This window comes from Sapajus apella, unplaced genomic scaffold (genome assembly GCF_009761245.1).
Source record: "Sapajus apella isolate SASKATOON/1434 unplaced genomic scaffold, GSC_monkey_1.0 scaffold37, whole genome shotgun sequence".
NCBI classification, from domain to species: Eukaryota; Metazoa; Chordata; class Mammalia; order Primates; family Cebidae; genus Sapajus; species Sapajus apella.
The window spans coordinates 14284389-14308559 of NW_022436977.1; the positions used below are offsets into that span (position 1 = coordinate 14284389).

Consider the following 24171-nt stretch of genomic DNA (forward strand, 5'->3'; position numbering starts at 1 on the left):
TAGCACAGGCTCAGATTAAAAGAGTATTATTGTGTTAGCAGAAATGGATCTATTTTATTATCTGTTTCTTGACACCTTACAAATAGGTACGCTTTACCCATCAGACAGTCAATTTCCTTAAAAAGCCAGTGATTTTTTTCACTGGAGTTAAGAAATGACCAATGAATAGTAGAAACTCGTATGTGTGAAGAGCTGCCAGGCTGAAAAGATGTAGTGGAAACATTGAGGAAGGTGGTTTATAACCTCAGACTCTAGATTCAAGTCTGCAAAGTGATGCCATTCTTCTAAAAATATACAGAGGAACTACAGAAACCCTTTCCCCTTTTCTCTTTCTTAAGAGTTTTTTTTTTCCCTCAAGAAATATTTCCAAACTGGTTGTAAAGGAGATTCACCACCTCAGATTTCACTGTTTTAGTGGGGGTGATTGTCATAAGACACTATTTTAAGGACTTCCTTCTCTTACACAGATTTTTCCATACTGGGAGGAGAGATAAGGTATGTTCCACTAATGTTCCTCATTAAACTCACACTCGTGCCAGTAGTCATTTCCCTTTGTCTTGCTGTCCCATGACAACAGATTGCACATCATAGGAAATTGGAACGAAGACCTTATTTAGTTTGGATGTCTCTTCTCTATTGTCTAATTGCACATTAAATTTTTCATTCTATGTCTGCCTCCTTTCACAGAAATATACTATGAATGAATATAGGAACAAGTAAACGAACAGGCATTATCTAAGACCTTAAAGACTTTTCAGGATACCTTGACCAGTTCTTTCTCCTCCCCACACCCCAGGCATTTATCTCTGAGCCAAAATATACTGGATAATTCATGAAGACCTGATAACTGATGAGCATACATGTGTTGTAAATGTGTGTTCTCAGCACATTGTTTACTGTTGATCAAATTCTAGTAGCTTCTCTGTTTCCTTTTTGCTGTTATCCATACATGTCTCTGTGGTCTTTCTGTCTCCCTCATACTGCAGCCCAGGCTACCTGTGCATTAAAGCACAAACAAAATCAAAAAGATTCCATGAAGTACAAGGATAGAAAGTCTAAGGAAACAGGGAAAGTTTCACATTTCCTGTTATTGAATCTAGGCACAGCCTTTAGAGGAAGCTGAATGCCTTTTGAATCCCATATGCTCTGTTCTGTGAAGCTATCATTGTTGTTTTACCTTATGACTGCAAAGCTACTATGGCAAACTTTTTAAATGATCCCAGCTATTTGTTTTTTGAGAGTCATCTTGTATCCAAACTTTGCCATTATTTTTTTCTTTTCATTAAAAAAATGCAATTTTAAAATATTTTTTCTAAAGGGGATCCATTCGATCTAAGAATTAGTGTTCTTTTCAGTTACCAAACATTAACTGTGTGCCATGCATTGGGTAATAGCTTTCACGCTCGTTATTTCATTTATTTACAACCCCATGAAGGAGACACCAACACATGAGGAAACCGAGGAAGATTAAGCCATTTGCCCAAGAAAACACATCTAGCGTGGGGCTCTTTTGACCATTTCATCAATATCCATCCAACTTTTATCACTAGATCCATGAGTTTGGCCATCCTTTGTTTTCTTAAAATACAAAGTAAAGTTGTATTTGTACTCTGTTAAGCCCACACTTAAGAAGGCAGCCCTCAGGTAGACCAGGAGCCAAAACTCACTTATGGCACTGTACCATAGCAGTCAGGAGCAGATCTGAACATCAGAAAGTCCCGATTTCAAGTCCCAGCTCACCCACTAACTGGACCTGAGACTACAGGATGTCATCTACTCTCTCTGAGACTGTTTTCCCATCTGTCAAATGGGAATGAAATTAAGTTGAATCCTATGAACTTGCCAACTTTCAACCATTTTCTACTTCCAAAAATTATTTTCAAATGGTTTACCTAAATTTTTCACTGGGTCGTTGTACAGATGAGGACACATATGAAACGTTCAGTAAGTGGCGCTTTTTAGTAGACATTTTCTTCTTGATTTTCTTTTGCTCTGGCCAATGGTTTGCATTCTCTGGGCAGACTTTACATGCAGAGAACCCAGCTTGAGGCTTTATGAGTATTGGAGCCTATAATAAGGAGATGAAACAATAAAAGCATATAGATAACCAAGAATTAACAAAAAAGGCCTTACTGCTTGCTCTGTGCTTTCCCCCACTCGTTTGGGCTCTTAATCAGTAAATCGCTTTTTTTTTTTTTGAAAGGAGGGTGTTATGGAAGTTTAGCTTCACCATCGCTTACCCCACCTCCCTGCCAACTCCGGGAGAAGACTCAAACAGCCAGAGTTAGCATTACCTGCCTGTGTGTTTACTTCGTCGCCAGGTACCAGGCCCTGCGCTCGGTTCCGCACAAGCCTTGCCTTACTTCTTCCCGCAACAGTCCTACGAGAAGGAAACTGTCACCCCGTCCCCCGCGCCTTCTCTCATTTTCCTAGTGAGGAAACAGACAAACACAGGTCTCATCCAAAGTCTCTTAGCTGTGGAGCTGGACCGAACCCTGGCACCACCAGAACTGGAACACTCGGAACTTCTCCTTTCCTGCGCGATTTGAAGCGCTTTTTCACCTATGAATCTTACAAACTTGGCCTCGCCCTAGGGAAGGAGCGGCTGGGTGTCGCCGACTATCACAACTTCGCCGCGCTTTGCATGTCCATGGGCTCAGGCGCCGGGCAAGAGTAGGGAGGCACGGCGCTGCCCCGCGGGGTATTTAACCCCAGCCTGGAGCCTGCCGGGCGCCGGGAGCTCGGGCTCCTCGGCGCTCGCGCCTCCCCTCCCTCCTCCCAGCGCGCCCCACCCTCCGCCCCGCGCTCGCCTCGCGCGCAAGCACCGGCCGGCGGGCGCGGGGAGCTGGGCACGGGCGGCGCTCGCCTCTACGGAGCCGCCCCCTGGCCGCGGCCGCCGCGCACAGCCCAGCCCTCGCCGCCCGGGCTCCAGCCGCCCCTCTGTCCGCACTGAGTGCGCCGCGGCTGCCCGAGCGCCCCGCAGACGGGCGGGTGGCCGTGGACGCCCAGCTAGCAGCCCGCAGCATGGATTCGGATTCCGGGGAGCAGAGCGAGGGAGAGCCAGTGACCGCCGCAGGTACCTAGGGGTCGCGACGGCCCAGCCGGTGGGCTAGGGCTGAGGAGGAGGGGAGGCTGGGGCAGGAAATCGGGAGGCCGATCCCCAGCAGCCCGACCCCTTCCAGGCCAAGACTGGGGATTGCTCCGCACTGTGAGTTTGCTTTGGGGCTTCCCCCTACCCCATTGCACTTGGGCGCGCGGGAGGGAGAGAAGGCGCATTTGAGGGTGGCTCTCCTTGCTGCCAGTCCCCTGCGGCGGGATCTAGTTGCCCGGGCTGGGTGGGGGTGGGGAAGGGTTCGGGAATCCGCGTCCTGTAGTTTGCTGCAGAGAGTGTTGCAACGCATCTGCCTTTTGAAATAACTTTTCGAGTGCGGGCCGGGTCCTCGAACCTGGGGCGCCGGGACTGCGCTGCGGAGCAGGTGACTGGGTCCGACAACGAGACTGAGGGCTCTGGGCAGAAAAGGCCTCGCTAGGGGATGGGGCAGGGGTCAAACTACATCTTGTGGCTGCGGTTCCCGAGGCTGCTAGGCGAGCCCGTGCAGAGGCGCTAGCCCATCGCTGCCGCGCAGCCGGCTGAGAAGGCCCCGCGGACTGGTTCCCCGAACACAGACGCGGCGGCGCGCGGAGCCCGGCTTCTCCTTTAAGAGCCCCACCAGCTTTTCACAATCGATAGTTATTGAAGCAATAGGTGGATGCTTACTTAGGGAAGAAAAAAAAAAAGAATGTCCTCCCCCGCCTCTCCCCGATACTGAGCAACAGGAGGAAGCCACCCACAGCGGTGGGTCGACTTGCCGCCGGGCTCTGCCCACCTCCACCGGTCCGCTCCGCCCCCAGCCCACGGGTCTACGCACCTGGGACCGGCTCGCACTCTGCACGTGCCCACGGCTCCCGGCGCTCGTGCAACTCTGAAGGTTAGCCCTGGGCCTGCAGACCCGTGACTTGCGGGCTGGGACCCCCCTGGACAGACCGCAGCCCTGGGTTAAGCCCCTACTCTTCCCAGTGTCAGACTAGAATCCTGGCGGTGGGGACCAAGTGACAGGAGGCACCATCAGTCCAGGCTTGGGTGTAGGAAAGGGAGGTTCGGGAACCAAGCGGGACAGCGCCCTACGTATATTATTACCATTCATCCTCACAGCCCCTGGCCAGGCAGTTATTTTCATTTTACAGAGATTCCCAGAGAGTAACGGGGTTACCCAGGTCTCACAGCCAGGGAGTAGCCAGGGCCCAGTGATGCCCTTCACCCTGCATCAGACTTCAGAGAGGGCGGCTGTGGCCCACCCCTTTGGGTGTTGGGAAGGGCCGAGGCTGGTGGAAAGGAAATGCCAAGATGCCTGTATTTGAGGATTCTTGTGTATGTGCAAAAGCCACCTGCTTTGCGTAGGTATGTGTGGCTATAATTCATAAACATGAGCCCTTTGCATGCCTGTATGTTTCTGTGATTATAAAGTGTGGAGATTTTGCTTCACAGGTGGCTTGTGGATCTCATCTTGTCATTTAAAAGTTCCATTAGGTGTTTTGTGTGTATCTATTTCCAGAGCGCAAACGGGAGGGGGACATTGACACTGACACTAAAGCCGTTCAAAATCCCAAGAACAACATTCACTGCGCTACCCTGCCCAACCCTCCATCTCTTCTGGTTGAAGTTAAGGGGCTGAGGAAGAAGGGGGAGGAGGATAAGGAGGCTTAGAAAAAGAGGAGGGAGGAGAATCTTCAGAATCCCTGGTACTTGGGTGAAAGGGAAGGAAAAGAATTCTTCCACACCCTGTTGTCTTCTCTCTCCAACCTGCCCCAGAGTTTAATTCCCTGTGATATTCACAGTCAGTTTGTGTCAGAAGGCCTCTGCATAGCTGACAGCAAACATCACTAAGATCAGATGGGCTTCATAAAGAATAGGGCAGCCAGTTCTGGTGAGCTGTCACCATTTGTTTGTGCCTTACTGTTTTCTGCAATCGTTTCTTCTTTCTGAGTGTGCTTGAATCTCACAAGTTGAACATGTATTTTAATGTCACAAGCCATTCTGCTAAATGGCATTCAGTCTTACTCATTATATTCCATTTTAAAGTATTATCCTGTATGACAGTGCTCCAAAGTTGGATGTTAATTCGCCACCTTGCTAGGGCTGCATCCTGTCAAATGGAAACCGTTGTTGTAGATTCAGTTACAGGTTAGATGACAGGTATGTTCTTCATAGAGGCTGACCTTTGTCCCTACAAGAAACTTGACATTCATCCATGGACCTGTATCTATGAAAGCTGAAGGGGTATCAATGAGAAGTACAGCAGAGTGAGTGGGACCTCTTGGAATATTTATACATGTGGTACCTCCCTCACAGGGTGTTGAGACATACAGGCTGCTTCCTCGTCCGTGCCTTTACATTTCCTGAATTTGTGAAAAATCCCTTCCATAAGATGGACTTTATAACGTTAAAAGTCTGGACTCTGGAATTGGACAGACCTGGGTTTCAGTCTCCACCTCATGGGCAAGTTATTTGACCTCTTCAACCTCAGTTTCCCACTCTGTAAAATGGGGATAACAATAGTACCACAAGGGCTTTTGAAGATTCAGTATAATAACACATGATAGGTGTTCCTGGTAATCATTTAGTAAATGGTAATGATTACCAGGAACACCTGTAAGTAATCATTTAACTGTTATTTTGGTTATTACCTGATTGGATTATTTGTTGTAAGAATACTGCTAAATAATGAACCCCAGTGTTTTAAAATATAAACGCATGTGTAAAACCATTAGTGTTGCTATTGTTATTATCACATTAATATAATTGCCTAAAGAGATTTGTTTTGAATTTTCTCCTTTTCAGTCTCTTGTTATTTTCTCTGGGGCGTGTGTGTGTGTGTGTGTGTGTGTGTGTGTGTTTGAGGAGGTATTTTTAGTTTACTTCTTCTCATCTTCATCCATCTTCCAGCACAAGGCATGAAGATGGGGACATTCCAACCTGCTGCTTTCACCAGCCTCTCCTACACCTCTAGGGAAAGTTATAAAAAACAGAGAACCCCTTACTCAATCCACCTGCTAACATGGAGATGAAAGCATTTCTTCTTTCATGGTGCTGCAAGTAGAAGAAGAGGAGACAATTCCCTGCCCTCACCCTCTCCTATCCCATTGATAAACCTTTTCCCTTCAAGGTGGCAGGAAGCATAGGAGGTGCTCACCTTCCTCCTTGCCACTTTTGCCCATCATGGTCATCTTTCTCTTCACCTGTTGGCAGAGGAATAAGGTAATCTTCAAAGACAACTCACTTTTTACTGTACCCCTTTGAAGAGACTCTTCCAAAGCCCTCCCAACTTCCTGTGTACAGAGCAGATCTCTCATAGAGCAACACGCTGCAGTGGAAGGTTTCTCTCCATCTGCATATTCTGTTTTTCAGGAAGCACAGAATGATGCTTCTATGTCATTCTGCTGCCTGCACTCTCCTCTGCCTTTCTGTCATTTTATGGATCTTTCTATGATTAAGAAAAAGGCAGGATTTATGGAACACTGGATTCTTTCCAGAAACCCAACTTGGCAGTCTTTCCTTTGGCAAACCCACCCTCCACCTCCCAGAAATCCTAAAACAAGGTGCATTCAGTTGGGGGTGATTGAGTCTTTCCTAAGAAGCAACAGGGGAATAAACATTAACGATATCAGCTTTTTTCCCTTTCTGTCTGGGAAGATCAAGACAACCTACGCAGCTGAGGGCAGATGAGCTCCTTCCTCCCACAACTAGATGGTCCAGGGCAATCAAGCTGATGGTGTCCTTGTGTCTGGGTTGGTGCTGCAGAAAAGCATTTCCATGTGATGGAGTCAGAATATGGTAGGGGAACCACAAGAGAAAAACAGGACTGGGAAAACACCAGGCCCCTAACTCTGCCCTTCCTGTCTCTCTCCTCTCCTACGGCTCAGCTTCGTCCATGTGAACCAAGTGAAGGAATGGATAGGATTCAATAGGATCCTATTGAGGAAGTGGCAAGTGAAGAGGAAAGACATTCCAGGAGTCATACAGCTTGAGAAAAGGCACAAACAGGAAGTCAGCTAGAAGAGAGGACACCTACTGGGGTGTCCTGGGAGATACAGGTAGGGGCATGTAGGGAAGAACAATTTTAAGTTGGTCTTGGCAGGGCCTCGGGAGTCCCCATGATTCTTGAGCAGAGATACAACCAAATGAAAGCTGAGTTTTCAGAATGTACATCTGGCAGAGATGGACGGATGCATGGTTTGCCTGGACTTAGCACCTCAACTCCCAGGGTATGGCCACAACATCAGAGAAGGTGGTGGCACTAAAGCGAGACAGAAGAGGGAGGGTGCAAATGGTATTTCAGAGAAATAAACAACAGAAGTTGGTGACAGATTGTACAAAAGCAGTGAAAGGAGAGGGAGAGTTGAAGGAGACAGTGGCATGTTGTGTTCGTTAACGTTCTCTGGAGGCAGAGAAATGCAGGAGACAGGCTCCCCGACCCCACAGATGCTCCCTCTTCAGGCACTTATCAGTGATGTTTGGAGTAAATGTTCTTTTCACCTTTAGACAGTAAGTTCTGCAGGTGCATTGGTTTTGAGGCACCATGAACTTTGAGGGTTTATTGATTCTCATTACTAGGTTCCTTGCAGAGGCTCTTTAGTAATCTTTGTCTACTGACGGGTTGAAGATAAATAGGCTGGGCTGCTGAGGGCAAGGACAGCCTGGGAATGATGTGCCATTTGGCTATTAGTCATATTCTCATTTCTTATTCCTGTTTGTTGAAATTTGCACAGATGTCTGCCTCATGCACAGAGTAAGCTGTAGCTGCTTTGGGAGTCAGGACCTTGTCTTGTGCTTCCTCATGTTCCTGAGATTTTATGGACATAGTAAGTGAATGAGCATCTTGAGGAACCTCCTGAGAACTTTGTCAAAAAAGGCCAGACCAGCAGCCAGAAACCTGTCCTATAAAGTAGAACTGCAAAGGCTTTCCTTCAGTGTTTTGTTCTGTTCAGTGTTTTAAGATTTCTTGTACTGTCTGGGACTCTGTGTTAGGAATTATGGGAAATGCAAAGAGATATAAGGATACAGTTCACTCTGTCCTCCAGGGCTTGACATTGGATAGGTAGACAGGGTATGTTACTGAAGACCACAGCCTAAGGCAGTGCATGAAGACTCCTCACCTCCCTTGCCTCGCATCACATCTCCAGCCACATCTCCCTTGACATCAGCCCTTTCTATTGCATACTTTCTGTTTATTCCTGTGGTGGACTGTTAGTTAACTTCCTAAGGGAAAGGACTGGGTCTTTTTCATCTGTGTCAGCCCATGCCACCCATGCCACTATGCTTGTCCCCTAAGCATAGCAAGTTGCTGGCTGGGTGGGTGGATGGTGTTGTGGGTTGATTTGATAGGAAACAGATGGAAGTCAGTAGCATGCACGGCGTTTATTTGGAACTTCTCTTGGAATTAATACCTGTAGAAGGCAAGGGAAGAAAAGGGGAAGGGAAGGGAGTGGGACTGGGCAGAGAAGCTCAACTACTGCATAGACCCAACAGCTTCAGCTGAGCCCGCAGGAGCTCTGGAGCTAGAATGGCTCATCAGAACAATTCTGAGTTGGGGGTGAGAGGCCAGGCCTTTATATCTTTACACCCCCAAAATGAGCAGTCATTAAAGGCAAGCCATCACAAGGAACAAGGTATGACCTTGGATGAGGCTGTTCTCTCCAGCTGAGGACTTCTGCAGGTAGCGCTCCCAGCCGCTTGTGGAGGAAGTTCTTCAGTTCTGAAGGGGAGTCCATGTAGCACATGGCAGTGGTCATCACTGATCTTTAGGGCTGTTTACTAGGGATGGCAGGCCCGTCTACCAGCAGAGGTCAGGGGATAGTTGTTCAACTGCAAACTTTGTCTAGACCTCTTTGGGACAGTTTTGGTTGCCAGATGGAAGTGGCCATTCTAGACCTCATAGCTCTGAATCCAACTGTTCAATCCACACAGTCCAGTAAATGCCAGCTGATCAGCTGTTTTATATTCAGAGTGGTGTTGATAGTATACAGAAATGCACTTAGATGTGGCCCTGCCCTCCAGGGGTCTGTAGGCATGTTGGGAAGAGAAAACCCACCCCAAACTGGATCTGTAAAACTGGGCAGCACTGGCAGTAAATAGTGAAGTATTTGGAGCATGGAGCAAAGTGATTTGGAGTTCTAGTGGAAGGGCTTCTTGAGGTAAAGATCGAATTTTTATGAATATATACATGGAAAGCTCTATTTTCTATGTTATTTTTCTCTTAAAAAAAATACAGCACTTGCCTTTTTATTTGTCAACAAAGCTAAATTATGGTCACACTTTTCATTAGCATGGTTCCCTAACTGGTTTATTTCCCTCCAGCATTACCCTTGGCTCCCATTTGAATTCACATGTAAATCTCTATAAAGACACTACATAAATAACTTTGTTTTGTTTTCCAGTCACTTGGCTTCCAACTCTTTATGTAAAATGCCTGCGTAGGTGGATGTTTGGGCTGTATTCTGTACAAATATAGAAATAAAAGGATAGAGAAGAGGAATTCAAAAGACAACTTTCCTCTAAAAATCCAATCCCAAAAATCATATAAGGAGAGCAAATAACCTCCCCCTTCCCATACCTATATGTTAAGGTGTGCTAGAACATTTTTATTTTATTACATATCAGAAATGCTCTTTTTGGGCAACGGCCTGGAACAAATTCTGAGTCTGCTCTAGAACAATCTTCATGTTCATATTGGGTTTCCTAAAGATCACTGCCTGGGAACAAATTTGAGCCTGTTCATGGAAAATCTACCAGTATGCAGGCTATAAAAATGGAAGGCTTGGCAGCACAGAAAGTGCTAGACACGCCCTAATAGAAACCAATATTTTATAACTCAGTTCTCTGGGAAAAAAAGGAGACACTTGGTGGTGTTCAATATTGCTTTAAACTGCTGAAAAACCACAGGGATAGCCACTGGCTTCTAGGTTGTGTTTCAGAAGTAAAATATGCTTTCTGGGAAAATATTCTGGCCATGACAAGAAGCATGTTAGCCATACGTAGCTTCATGGAGACTCCAGTTTATATTTTTGTAGTAGAAGCATCCAGTTTCACATGAGGGAGGAGATTCTGGAAGGAGCTGTTGCTAGTCAGCACACACATCCCACGCTCCTGATTTGGAGCCTGTGGGTTACGCTGGGAAGGTGGGCAAATATGGAGTCAAATACAGGAGGGAGTTGAGGGGGCCCATCTGCCCAACAGGCCTCTGTGGCAGCTCTTTCCTGTCACAATTGAGTCCTGGCTCCTTAGTTTCCTTTGGATAAGATTGAGAAAGTGAGGATAGGAAGACTGGGATTAGAAGTTACCGGGTAAGACAAACCAGGGGTTTAAGAAGTTGTAGACCGGGTACAGTGGCTCATGCATGTAGTCCCAGCACTTTGGGAGGCTGAGCTGGGTGGAGCACCTGACATCAGACGTTCGAGACCAGCCTGGCCAACATGGCAAAACTCCATCTCTACTACAAATACCAAAATTACCCTGGCGTGGTGATGCATGTCTGTAATCCTAGCTATGCAGGAGGCTGAGGCACGAGAATTGCTTGAACCTGGGAGGCAGAGGTTGTAGTGAGCTGAGATCACACCACTGCATTCCAGCCTGGGTGAAAGAGAGACTCTGATTACAAAAAAATAAAAAAACACGAAGTTGTGCCAAAACAAGATGAGAAATAAGATGGCATGATCCTTGCCAGCCCAAGGTCAATGCCAGAGGACTGGTACTGAACATAAAAGTATAATAATGTTTTACTTTTTTATTTCTTCTATATTAATTAAGCATTTACAATGTATTAGAGACTGTGTTAATTGTTTATGTGGTAGTTAATCCTTATACTAGCCTTCTGAGCTATGTACTGTAATAGCCCCAATTTATGGAACAGAAAACCAAAACACAGAGAGGTTACATAACCTGGTCAGGATTGCACAGCTTATCAGTAGAAATGAAGCCAGTCTAACTCTAGAGACTCTTTTCTTGCACCAGGTAGACCATGTAATTAGAATCATGGATGCCACCAGGCTGCTTTGCATCCCCCACAGAGCTCCCACGGTGCTGAGAACCCTGACCCTTAGACTCCTTCACCCTTAGGTGAGGTCATTCTGCCTCCACAAAAGCCTGTTGTAAGCTGCAGACACTCCCTGCGTTAGCCCAATAATAACATAGGCAAGGACTGGCTAACACCAGCTCCAGATCAGAGGATGGTAAAGGGCGATTTAGGAGGGAAGTTGGGAGAATCAGCACAAAGCCACTGCTAGGGAGAAAGCCCTAAGAGGATACTGCAGCTTTAGGCTTCTTCTAGATCACACAGGCATGGTGAGAGAGGAGAGAAGGTTTGAAAAGCAGAGTTAAGAGAGATACCAAAAACAAGTACACCCTTTTTCAGAGTGTGCTTAAGCTGGGTTCTAAGCCCTTTTTTCACCCCAGCATTTAGAATCATTTCCAATATACAATCCCCAGGACATGGTGACCAGCAAGACTTGAGGAGAAAAAAACTCAAAAGGCAAGAGTGCAGCAGAGTGAAAAGAACTTGACATTCAGAGCTGGATGACTCAGGTTTGGGTTTCCAGTGTTGTCGCTTAGTTATTGCTTGTCAGTAACATTATTTTCTGACCAAAGAAGTGCAAGCTCATGGTAGACTACATGAAAACAGTACAAAGAAGAAAATTAGATTGAGCCCTAAGAAAAGACTGCACTCTTCCAAGAAGGCGGTCCAAAAGCAATTCGAAAAAGATGTGAGAGCTTTATTTAGGGAGAGAGAAGGGTTTAAAAAGAACAAGAGTCCCATTTCTGAAATGTTGACCTGGGATGCTAAAAACATATTGTTCCACTGCCAGGCAGTGTTAGAACAGAACTGGAGGCCAGACCCCCTGGCTTCTCTGTGTTTCCTCCAAAACATAGGTAATTTAAAGAAAAAAAAAAAAACGGATCAGAACTATTAAAAGGAGATACTAAAAAGACTTTTGCTCTTTTTCCTTCTGACACCTTTCTACTGTGTTCTTGCCACTCCCTCCCATCACTTGTGTTTCCTTTCTTAGGTTTCTCCATCCTGGGCCCATTTGCCTATAGGTCTGATAAGCACAAGCCCACACCGCACGTTGCCCAGGGCCCTCCTTCTCTTGGGTCAGGCCCACTCATCTTTCTCAGTCAGAAGAGCCCTCCACAAAGCCCTCAGAAGATTAGTACATTTTTAAAAATACTTGAGAGGCATTTGTTAGGTTTTACTGATGCCCAGTGACAATTTACTTGGAGCCTGAATAGCTCCTATCTTCAAGAAAAGGTTTATTGGCCACTAGTTCTCCAATTACACTTTATCCTTCTTTAGATTGATTTTTTTTTTAACTGTAAAGAAACTGGATGTTTGTTCATCCATGTTAGGTCTCTCTACCTTTAGGATTTAACTTCATAATTCTCTGAGTCAAACAAGGCAGGCAGAGCTAAATTTATACAGGGTCAGCTTTTAGAGAGCCCATAGCAGTATCTGGTAGGCGTCAAACCTGAATTTTTGTGACTCTATTTTTCTTTCTAACTTCTCTGTGTATAATCATGGTTTCCCTGTACTCTTCCTCAACTGCTACTCCTGCATCCCCTAAGATACAGCTCTTGCCTTGCTTTTTTTTTTTTATTTTAGAAAACACCATCCGTTCTTATAACAAGCTATAAGCTTTGGGAAAGCTAAAGGTTCCCAAAGTTGTACTCCAGCCCAGTCTTCTCTCCTGAGCAAGAATCCTGTCTTCCAAAGAACCCCGACCCCTCCTCTTCACTGTTTAGGAAACATCCAGGCCATCACCTTTCTCTCACTTTTTCCCAACTCTGCTAGTGGCCTTCACAGCCATCAAGTCACTTAAAGTTAAAAGACTGTGAAGTCATAGAACAATGAAAACTCCTCCACACATGTTCTCATATCAAAACCATGACATGGATAAAGTAGGTATTATCATTCCCAGTTTACAGATGAAACAGATGCAGAGAGATTAAATTATCCCCATCACAAAGTAAATGGCAGATTTTTGCTATTTAAAACTGCCTGGGGCAGGGGCAGAAACAAACCTAAATAAACAACTTCAATATTCAGTCAAATATTTATGGAATTATTAAATACATAATGACATTTCCACACAGTGGGATATTATTCGGATGTTAAGGAAAGTTAATCTGAAGAACATTTGATGTTAGATGGAAATGTTCACATTATAACATTGTCAAAGAAGGCTCAGTAATCTGTGATCCCTGTTTTGCTATATGTACATATATACATAAATGTGCATACACACACAAACACACCCCTATACATATACCCCTTTGTATATGGAGAAGGGGAGAAATCTCTCCTCACATTCACACACACAAACACTTGAGATTTTTTGTTAATGCTTGGACAAAATAAACCACTCTGTGCTGAGTGTATAGGTAATTTTAATTGTCTTCTTTGTACTCTTCCAAATTTGTCTTCAGTGAGTACATGCGGCTTTCAGCTGATAATTCACTTTTATAAGCAACAGCCAAGTGAGCTACCGTGCCTGTTCCCCAGCTCATCCTCCCACAAGGTTGTCCCAGGCCCCTCCATCCTCTCCCTTGAAACTTACTCTTCTATCAATTCCCTGTGTTTCTCTTCCCCCTAGAGCATTCCTCTGTCACCCCCCTCACCAGCTTCTCCCAGTCCCCTACCTGGGGTGATCCAACCTTCTGCTCTGCTCACCCCCTGTCCCAGCCTCAGCCCCTACTTTCTCTGGTGCCCCCCATCCTCATCACCACCTCCTGCTCTAAGCCCACCTGGCTTGCCTTTGTGGGCCTCCGTTTCATGAACAGAGGGTCAGAGTAGTTAATGAGCTTATAAATATGAGGTCTACAGACTGGCCAAGGGCTCTGCAGCCTCCCAGTCTAAGCAGACCCATGGGTAAGCTTGTGGACTTAGCCATTTTGGCTGTCATGCAACGTTGCTGCTGCTCGCTGGCCGGCATGGGGGCAACCTGGCAGCTCTGACCCACGTGCCCTCTCTGACCCTTCCTCTGTCCTTGACCTCCATCCCAGATTTGAATGATGTTCGCTTCCCACATTTTCATTTACCTATACTAATTTTGTGTTTTTATTACTTTTTAAATTAGAGGGGGAAATAAGGACATTTAAAAGTCTGTTATAACAGGATTGTTAGCTTTTAGGAGGTATTGGTCTGCCACCACCACCATTAGTCTGTTGTTCCAAAAACAATTATTACTGAGGAGTGGTGTGATATTAAATATAATGTGAATCTATCTCTGAAGGAATTAGATTGAAATTTAATTGAGGATTCCTTGTGCATCTTGGAGCTAAAAATAAGAGATCATGTGTTGGCCTCAGAATTCCTAACTCCCCTCTAGTTTCAAGCAGAGGGAAACCATTCAGGAAGCTTCTAGAAAAGGAAGTGCCCAACATTTAGATTCACATTTAACAAGTTTTTAACACAGTTTTAAATTAGCCCCAAATCACCCTTAATAATTGGTATTCCCCATCAGCCAGGATTTTGTCTATCTTTATTTACTTTCTTGGTTTATATTATGAAAAATGATTTATCCTTATTCCTTTTCAGGTATAAAATTATACAGTCAGGTGCCACGTAATGATATTGTGGATGTAACAGTGGTCCCTAAGCTTACAGTGGAGCTGAAAATTCCTTGTACCTGATGATGTCTTGACGATGCTGACCCTTTGTAGGCAGAAGCTAATGTGTGTGTTTTTCTTAGTTTTTAACAAAAAAGTTTAAAGAGTTAAAAAAATTAATAGAAAAAAGCTTATAGAATAAAAACATAAAGGAAAAAATAATGTTTGTACAGCTATACAATATGCTTGTGTTTTAAGCTAAGTGTTATTACAAAAGTAAAAAAAAATTAAAAATTTAAAGTTTATAAAGTAAAAAAGTTTCAGTAAGCTAAGGGTAATTTATCACTGAAGAAACAAAAGTGTTTTTTATGAGATTAATGTAGTCTAGATATACAATGTTGATAAAGTCTACAGTAGTGTACAGTCACGTCCTGGCCTCCACATTTACTCTCCACTCACTCACTGACTCATCCAAACAACTTCCAGTCCTGCAAGCTCTATTCGTGGTAAGTGCCTTAGACAAGTGGGCCATTTTTTATCTTTTATACTGCATTTTTACTGTACCTTACACATGTTTAGATATTCAAATACCATTGTGTTACGGGTGCCTACAGTATTTAGTACAGTAACATGTGGTACAGGTTTGTAGCCTAGGAGCAAAAGGCTGTACCATATAGCCTAGGTGTGTAGTGGACTTGACCATCTAGGTTTGTATAAGTACACTGAATGATGTTCACACATGGCAAAATCTCCTAACAATGCATTTCTGAGAACTTAGCCCCATCCAGTCACTCATGATTCTATATTGACTGTGCTTTTTCACTGTTCCAGAAAACTCCCCTCATTTAAAAAAAAAGAAGTCACTCTTTCTCAGTTTTCAAGTTGAAATCAGGAAAGTTCCCTTATTTAGTGCCTTTATGAAGGAGCCATCTTTTCTTATTATTTGCAAGTGAGTGACTATGACCACTGTGATCTTAAAAGGAGAGATTAGGAAATATGAGAGGGAGAATGATTGAGATAGGAGTAAATTCTTGGACAAAGAGAGCATTGTGCCCAGAATGATGGATAGCTCATCCTGAGACCAGCAAGCGTGGTAAGCACAAGGGCTGCCACCAACCAGCCCTACCCAGGCTTTCCTCTCACCCAGGGAGGGAGGTCAGTGAAGGGCTGAGACTCAGGGATGGGTGAGGAGGCCTGTTTCTACCCATTCTTAGTGTTTTGTTTTGTTTTCTGTTGTGTTGTTAAAAAACAAAGTCTATGTAAAAAAAACAGCTCTGCCAAATTGTGCTAACCCAATTAGGGTGGCTGAGGTCTGAGCAGCTTGTGAAGAGGGTAGAGATTGGTGGTGATTAGGTGCCGAGACAGCACACAGGTGGAATCAAGACTGGTCAACGGCCAAGAGCAGCTGACCAGTGGTCAGGGAGTCATAGGGCACATGACACGGGTGCAGTAGGGCAAGTCCATTCTCTCATGAGTCATTTGGCCTGCAGCCAGTCTGCCTGTCATGGGTCTCCCAGCTTTCTGGGGTCCCTCCAGCTGGAGGGTAGCCTCTCTTAAGCTCAAAGAATCTAAAACTTCCAGAAAAGCTGGCTCTCCCATGGGCCCTACGCATCTTGTCCACACTTGAGAAGCTCTTTTTCCTCCTGACTTCACCCTGTCCTCCCCATCTCCATGGTCCTAGCTCTCTGCCTCACCTGGGATGTCTTCCCTTCCCTGGCCACATCTCAGGCCTAGATGTTCCTCTCTGTTTCCTCTGCCTTGGGCCCCCACCACCCCCACAAGCCCTCCTGGGTGCTAAAGGGACTAAGGCAGTGAAAAATCCAAGTCTTATGGCCATTCCTGGAGTCGAGTCATGAAGCAAAAATCTTAAAAGCTTCCAGAGAGAAAAAACAGGCCCTTACCAACATATACTGCTTTCTAAATAGCAACACTGAACTCTTGACAACAGTGATGGCCTGCCTTTAAATTCTCAAGGCAAATGATTTCCAACATAGAGTTTTGGACACAGGCAAACCATCCATCAAGTGTGTGGTTGGAATAAAGTCATTGTATGACATGCCAGATCCCCAAAACTGACTCTATTATGTCCTCTTCCTGAGATAGCTGCTTACTCAGGAGGCACCCAACTAAGGCCCCCAAGCCAAATCTGGCCTGCCACCTATTTTTGTGTTTACATTTTTAAGTGGTTACACCTTACGTGGTTATATAAGTACCTACACAATATTCTCTATTTTGCCTCTTTCTCCTTTACTCTCTGGCCCTTTAAGACAGTTTGCTGATGCCTGTGCTGGACCAGGTGCTCCACTGAACAGAGGACTAAATTAAAAAAGAAGAGTCGTGAGATCCAAGAAACAGGAGATGGACACAGGAGAGAAGGGGTAAAGAATGAAGGGAGGACCCAGAATGACTGCCTGTATCAGGCATCAAGAGAAACATGCCCAGACTTGAGTTGGGGGACAGAGGGCTGCCAGAGACGTCACCAAGAAAAAAAAAATGGAAGCAGTTTATTAATGTGTTTGAATCTATTGAGAAGAACTTTATATTCTGCTAGAAACTTTAGGAGTGAATTGGCACTAAGATAAAAAAACTAACCAGAAGATTAAAAAGTAGTGTTTAACTTCCTGGGAAAACAAGATGAATAAGAAAGAAAATGCAGGCATGGAAGTTATAGAACACTACATGACTCAGCTATGAATGATAGCTAAATCACAGTAATGTCATTGCTGAAGTTTGATTTAACCAAATGTTGAAACAGAAGCAAATTGGAAGGTGAAAGGAAAAATGAATGGGAAAGAAAGCTAAGTTTTCACCTTCCATAGTAGTAAGTTAAAAGCAAATAAAATCAAGAATTAACAGTGTAAGAATGTAATTTAAATATAGAGATGTAATTATTGATTGTAACAGCTAAAACAGTTTAAAGTATTCTGTTTGTAAGGAGCTAGCATCAGAGGTGGGCCAGGGGATCCTATATTTTGTTGTAAGCCTCCCTCATAAAATGGCTTCTATTTTCTTTATTTTTTTGAGACAGGGTCTTGCTCTATCACCCAGGCTGGAGTGCAGTAGCACGATCATAGCTCACTGCAGCCTCGAATTCCTAGCCTCAAGTGAACCTCCCACGTTGGCCCCAAAGTGCTGAGATTACAGGCATGAGCCACCATGCTCAGTCTGATTTAACTTTTAAAATAATTGTACCTGTATTACTTTGAAAACAATTTTAAAAAAAAGAAAAAAGAAAAAAAGTGACAGAGCAGCCTGGTGAGTGATGTGGCAACCATGCCTATGTGGGAGCGTTCAGACCCCTGTTTGGAGGACATGACAGCTCTGGTTATTACTGTTCCTGACATGAGTGTGAATGCATTTCAATATAATGTCAAGACTGAGAGCCAAGCATTCAAGCAATGAACATTTTCTGTTTCAGTCCCTGGCTACAGTTGCCCGGAAAGAAATCTTGGTCCCTGCCCTCAAGGAGTTCACAGCACAGTGGGTGATAAAATTCCTCATCCACCTAATGGATGACTGATTGCTCCACAAGGTGATAAGAGATACTCCAAGGCAGGTGATTACGAAAACAAATTGCCTAGAAGTCAGAAGTCATTCAGATAGAGCCCTGGGAAGCTAAGCAGGAATTGGGCTGGGAAGAAGGTAAGAGGTTAGTGTCCCAGCACAGGGACAGAAAATGCAAAGGTGCAAGGAGACCCAGGCCTGGTGCAGGTTGAGACCTGCCTGTGGCCTGGAGCCAGGAGCTTAGGGTTTGTAGACGGTGAAGAGAAAACAGATGTCAGTTCAGTGGCCTTGTGTGCCATGCTAAAGAGTCATCTGGGTTCTGTCTTGAAGGTTATGGGAATCCCCTCGAGGCCCTTACTAGAGGAGCAGCGTCATCAAAGCCTGCTGTCAGCCCAGTGTGGAAAATAGAACGGAAGTTGGGGTAAAGAGCTGAGCAAGGAGACAGACAAGCATTCGAGGGAGAAACCATGAGGGTCTGTGCTGAGGTAGCAAGAGAGGGACAGAGGAAGGCAGGTGCCTTTGAAGATATTATAGGAGCCGAATAGACAGTCGGAGACCTCGTTAGATATGGGAGGTAAGGGAGAGAAATAAGGCAAGGTTGGTCCCCAGGTTCTTGGCTGGACACAGGCTAGTGGCAGAGCCACGTATAATACAAGACTTCAGGAGGGTTGGAGAAAGAAGCTGAGAGAAATGTTGAATATGGATGGGGAGGGATCTATGGGAATCCAGGCGGAGGTCAGGCAAGCAGTTACAGATGGGAGAGCCCCTGGACTGGAGAACATAGGGGACAGGGGGGCAGGGGGTGGTCCATGGGACAGGGGTGGCATCTCACACTTGAGGAGTGTCTAGCGAGAGAAGAGGACCCTGAGAGAGCTCAGGAGGACACCCAGACATGAGGCATAGACAGAGAAGGAGGAGGTCTGGAGGAGGCTGAGAGGGGCCAGGAGAGCTGGGGTTAAGAAAGCAGAGACCGAGAGGGTCCCATGCTGCCGGCGGCCAGGTAAGCTTAAGTATCGGGCGTGCCCTCAGCGTTCCAGGATTACAGTAGTTAGCATATCTGCCCCTGGCAACAGCCCTTGGAACCCCTCACTCATATGTGTGACAGCCAAAAATGTCCTCCCATGTTTCCAAACACTTGTCAGGGCCAATTACAAGACTATTTGGTGAGAGCAGTTAAATTGAGTTTGTGGTGAAAGCCAGGTTAGAACAAAACCATAGCTCCTCTGTCCTGCTGTGGCCATTCCCTCCTCAGGTCTTTTCCGGGGCTGCCCAGTCACTATTTACTTTCTGAAGTTTATATTACCGAATTCCTAGCACATGTCAGGGATGCCGTGGTGAACACGACAGTCAAGGTGATGTAGACATTTTTGCTCCTTTGTTCAGCCAAAACCGGGTTCTTCTCACATGACTAGGAAAGATGAGGCCCGCAGACACATTGAAAGGTGAAGAGAGCAGAACTTATTAAAAGAAAGCTCTCAGAGAGAGGAAAAAAAAAAGAGGTCATACTAACAGGCTTCCACCTCACAGACTGGATTCCTGGCCGGCACACTGGAGCTAGAGTCCAGGCTCCTCCCCCTACCCAAGGCGCGAAATCCAGAGGCTCCGCCCCCATCCCCCAGTGCGCATGTGCATATTTTCTGAGACGCAGTAGGAAAAGGGGGGGCAGACGGGGCGGTTCTCCCTCTGTGTTGCGAGTTTTATATGGGCCCAGCTGTCGGATATTTACGCTTTCAGGCTGTTTTAGGCTTGAATGGGGGGTTTCGCTAGGTATCCTCGGCTGTCTCCTGTCTTAATTAAAGGTCTCCCCTCTTGGAGCTGCCAGGGAACAAACAATTGAAGCCAGGTGGTGGTTCCTTAACTAGACCCATTTGCAGAAGATCGGAACGGGGTGGGCAGCAGGGCGTGCTTGGCTCGGGGAGGAGTTGGGCTGAACAAAACGGGATGAGGCTGGGGAGACAGGCGGGGCAGCTGGGATGTGGAGCCAGTGGGAAGAGCTGGCCTTGAGGTTTCAGACACGATTCCCACCCACAGCTGCATCAGCACAGGGCGGTCTGCTGGGGCTGGGGGCCTGGCAGTCTGTGGTTTGTTCTGTGGACACTGTGGCCAACCCAGGAAAAGGCCTTGGGGAAAGCCAGCATGACGCCTGCTGACCGCACGCTCTATGGCAAGCACAGGCCAAGGCCTCACAGAGGAAGCTGAGGTTTAATGGAGGAGTCAAGGGCCCTAAGAAAACAGGGGAGTGAGTGGCATTTTGGAGGCAAGCCTCAGATAAGGAAAGCTGTAGGCTCCAAGGTTGACGACCCAGTGTTACAGAGTGAGGGAGAAGCAGGAGGATCCCATTTATGAAGAATGGCAGGAGCAGAATGGGGGCGGCAGAGAACCAGCAGGAGAAACGCGGAGGACCCCTCCACGGGCATCAGCGCACATCTGATGTGTGCCCAGATGATGACAAAAATTCAATTTCTCGTACTTAACGGGTTACTATGAAATTAAGAAGAGAAAGCAAATTAGCAGAATCTTCTTGTCTGCTTTCTAATTTAAGACCCAGAAACGAGCGGGTAAAGAGATGGGACCGTGGTACACAATGAGTGTGATGGGGGTGGCAGGTGCAGGGCTGAAGGCTAGGCTCTCTCTTATACTTCCTGCTGCTGGCTCAGTGGTGAGCGTCAGGACCAGGGCTGGGCTCTTTGGTTTTCCCTCTATGCGGGGAGCTACTCCATGGATACAACCCTGGCATCTTGATTGTGCGGGATAGCCATTCTCAGCATCTTTGAGTGACCACACCTGGTGATTTGGTTGGAAAACAGTGAAACCTTTTGGTGGTACTATTTTTTATTACCATGAAGTTTAAAAAATTCTATTCTGAGCGATTTGTGTCCTTAGCGCTTAATTTAGAAAGGAAGCCTGAGAAAAAGTTACATTTCTGAGAAAATTCCAGGAAGTCAAGCCTCGACGACAGCTACTTGGCCCCTCCCTTTACTTGAGGTGAATGGGATTCCCCATGGATTCACCGTGGTTTTATCACAGTAGCAATTCCAGCAGAGCCTAGAGGCCCAACCTCAGGAGATCTTGAGGGTGCCGTACTACCTCCCATCTGCTAACAACATCCCTCAGCACTGTCATTCCACAGGCCAGATACTGACCATGACACCAGCGGATATTAAAAATGTGGCTTGACTTGTCTTAAATCTGTAAACCCAGTTTTACTACAGAATAAATGTAAGGGAGATTATAAGCAATATATTACATGTCCCTTTGATGCTGTTCCACATTCAGATTGACTGAAATCCAAAAATGTAATTGTTCAGGATTCATATTTCACTAGAAAAAAATCAAGTAGAACATTGAGGAAGCTGTAATGCTGTCTGCCAAATCATCTCCCATCCAGAAGTACCTTCGGGTTTTTTCTCTCTTGTGTGTTCCGACCTCTCAAGTACAGCGAACAGTTTGTCTGGTTGTTGTTAAGCTCACTAAGCTAAGGGTTTACATATTACTACATTAATTAGAGCACCTTCCAGTAGCCTCAGTCCTTTAGGTTTAAATATCTACTGCCACAGGCCATGTTTTGTTTCTTTTTTCCAAGATAGACTGGAGTTTATTCTATTTTATTGTTTTGCACATTTTAGGTTCTGCATCCATACTCCAAAAATTACAGCATTCCAAAGACTGACATTTTTATTGCATTAGGCTGTTTGCTAATTTCACATATTACTGTGTTGGCATGCTCCCACAGCTCTGAATGTGACATCCTACTGGTGTCCTGGTTAGCAGTCTGCTGTTCTGAGCCTGGGTTCTGGGGTGCCTGCTGTGGTGAAGAAAGTTTGGGAGCTGCCAGCAGAGACAGAGGATTACCCAGAGAGACAAAAAATGGACTGTGCTATTCCAATGCCCGACAGCTCCTCTGTATATTAAAATAGCTCATGAGTGTGAAGGGGCATAAATGGGGAGGCTCCAAGGGTGGTAGGAGGGAGGGGTGCTGCTGCCATGGAGAGAGGGTTACTGCAGAAACTGAACACTGAGAGCATGGTGGGCGATATATCTAGCCCCCAGGTGATGCTGCTGTTGTTGGAGCAAAGACAGGCAGAGCCCAACTGGGCCAACCAAGTAGCTCTCTATGAAAGGCAAAGGGTGGACCTGGTGCTCAGTTCATAAGGCATTTGAGTATATTCCGTTCCACTTGCACATTGTTGTGAATATGCACCTCCTTCCAGGTGTGAGTCCTGAACTGACAGAGTCTGGGCCTCAAAGAACAAGCACAAACACGCTAAAATCATTCATTCATTTACAAGACATATACTGAGCAACTTCTATATAGTAGGCACTGCCCTGCTTATGGGGATTCACAGGTTGTCTCAGCATCAGTCCCCAAGAACTCAGCTCCAGATGCGGAGGGCCGGTCACAGTGCAGCACAGGAACGGGGCTACCACTGAGCTGGGTGTGAGGGCCAGCCTCCCCCGAAAGAGGGACATAAGGGTTGGCCAGGGACTCATGGTGGGAAGGAACCTTCAGCTACAACAAACAACCTGTCAGCTGTGCCTCTTCCACCTGGGTGAGGGTCCCCTGGTTTCAGCTATGGCACAAGAAAATCAGGGCATGATTGGCAGCCAGGGAAGCACCCTCAGGGAGCACTGGCTTGATTGCTGGTACTGTTTGGTTGTCATCTGACTATTTCAGACAGTTGGGTTAGGACAAGACTGTTCTTGTGAAGGGTTGAGCCTCCTTTTGGCTTTGAATTGGGCAAGCAGGCCTCTGGTGGGAAGGATGGGATGAGGTGGGCAGAGCCAGAAGTTTTCACGGAACTCCTCCTCAGTGTCCCCTACCAGTATGTTACATAGGAAGGATCATTAGAAGGGAATCCTACCATGTGCCAATAGGCACTCTTTTCCCCAACAGGCAGCCAGGTGCTGGCTTGTTACTTTCCGCAGATACTTCATAGCAAAAACTGGAAACAGTTTGAAACCTACCAAGAGGGGACTGGTAGAGAAAATGGTGGCATGTGTTATTGTAAAAAAAAAAGATGATGTAGTACATTTTCTTTTTTCATGGAAAGATATCCTTAGAATGTTGGTTGAGGCCGGGCGCGGTGGCTCAAGCCTGTAATCCCAGCACTTTGGGAGGCCGAGGCGGGTGGATCACGAGGTCAAGAGATCGAGACCATCCTGGTCAACATAGTGAAACCCCGTCTCTACTAAAAATACAAAAAATCAGCTGGGCATGGTGGCACGTGCCTGTAATCCCAGCTACTCAGGAGGCTGAGGCAGGAGAATTGCCTGAACCCAGGAAACGGAGGTTGCGGTGAGCCGAGATCGCGCCATTGCACTCCAGCCTGGGTAACGAGAGCGAAACTCCGTCTCAAAAAAAAAAAAAAGAATGTTGGTTGAAATGCAGGCAAGAAAATAGTGTTCATTGGTCCTGTGTTTGTGAATATTAAAGTGTACATGCCTGGGAGAATGTTTGGAAGAATATATGGTTTGGCTGTGTTCCCACCCAAATTTCATCTTGGATTGTAGTTCCCATAATCCCCATGTCATGGGAGGGACCCAGTGGGAGGTTAATTTAATCATGGGGGTGGTTATCCTCATGCCGTTGCCATGAGAGAAAACTCTCCCGTGAGTGAGTTTTCACGAGATCCTATGGTTTTGTAGGGGGCTTTTCCCCCTTTTGCTTGGCACTTCTCCATCTTGCTGCCCTGTGAAGAATGACGTGTTTTTTCCCCTTCTGCCATGATTGCAAGTTTCCTGAGGCCTCCCCAGCCATGCTGAACTGTGAGTCAGTTAAACTTCTTTCCTTATAAATCACCCAGTCTTTAGTATTTCTTCATAGCACATCAGAATGGACTAATACACACACTGTGATGCCTGCGGGGACTGTGGGGTCCCCTTTCCTTCCATTAGCTTGTTTGTCTTTTCTGACTTTTCTCAGGGCTCATGAATTATATGTTGTCATAAAAGTATTAAAGAAAAAATATTTTGAGAAACAGCTCCTCAGCCTTTTTTTTTTTTTTTTTTTTTTTTTTTTTTTTTTTTTT

General features: G+C 45.8%; 1 protein-coding gene across 2 annotated transcripts in view; it reads left to right on the forward strand.

Moving 5' to 3' along the window:
• Positions 1-2738: 2738 nt before the first annotated feature.
• Positions 2739-24171, forward strand: part of TNFAIP8L3 (TNF alpha induced protein 8 like 3) — a 41232-nt gene continuing 19799 nt past the window's right edge. The window contains exon 1 of one of the 2 annotated variants that reach the window (XM_032297472.1): positions 2739-3076. In XM_032297472.1, the coding sequence (XP_032153363.1) occupies positions 3025-3076 (52 nt within the window). In that variant the 5' untranslated portion in view covers positions 2739-3024. Of the gene's footprint in view, positions 3077-4007; positions 4439-24171 lie in introns of those variants that run through there. The other variant, XM_032297473.1, reaches the window with a different exon arrangement.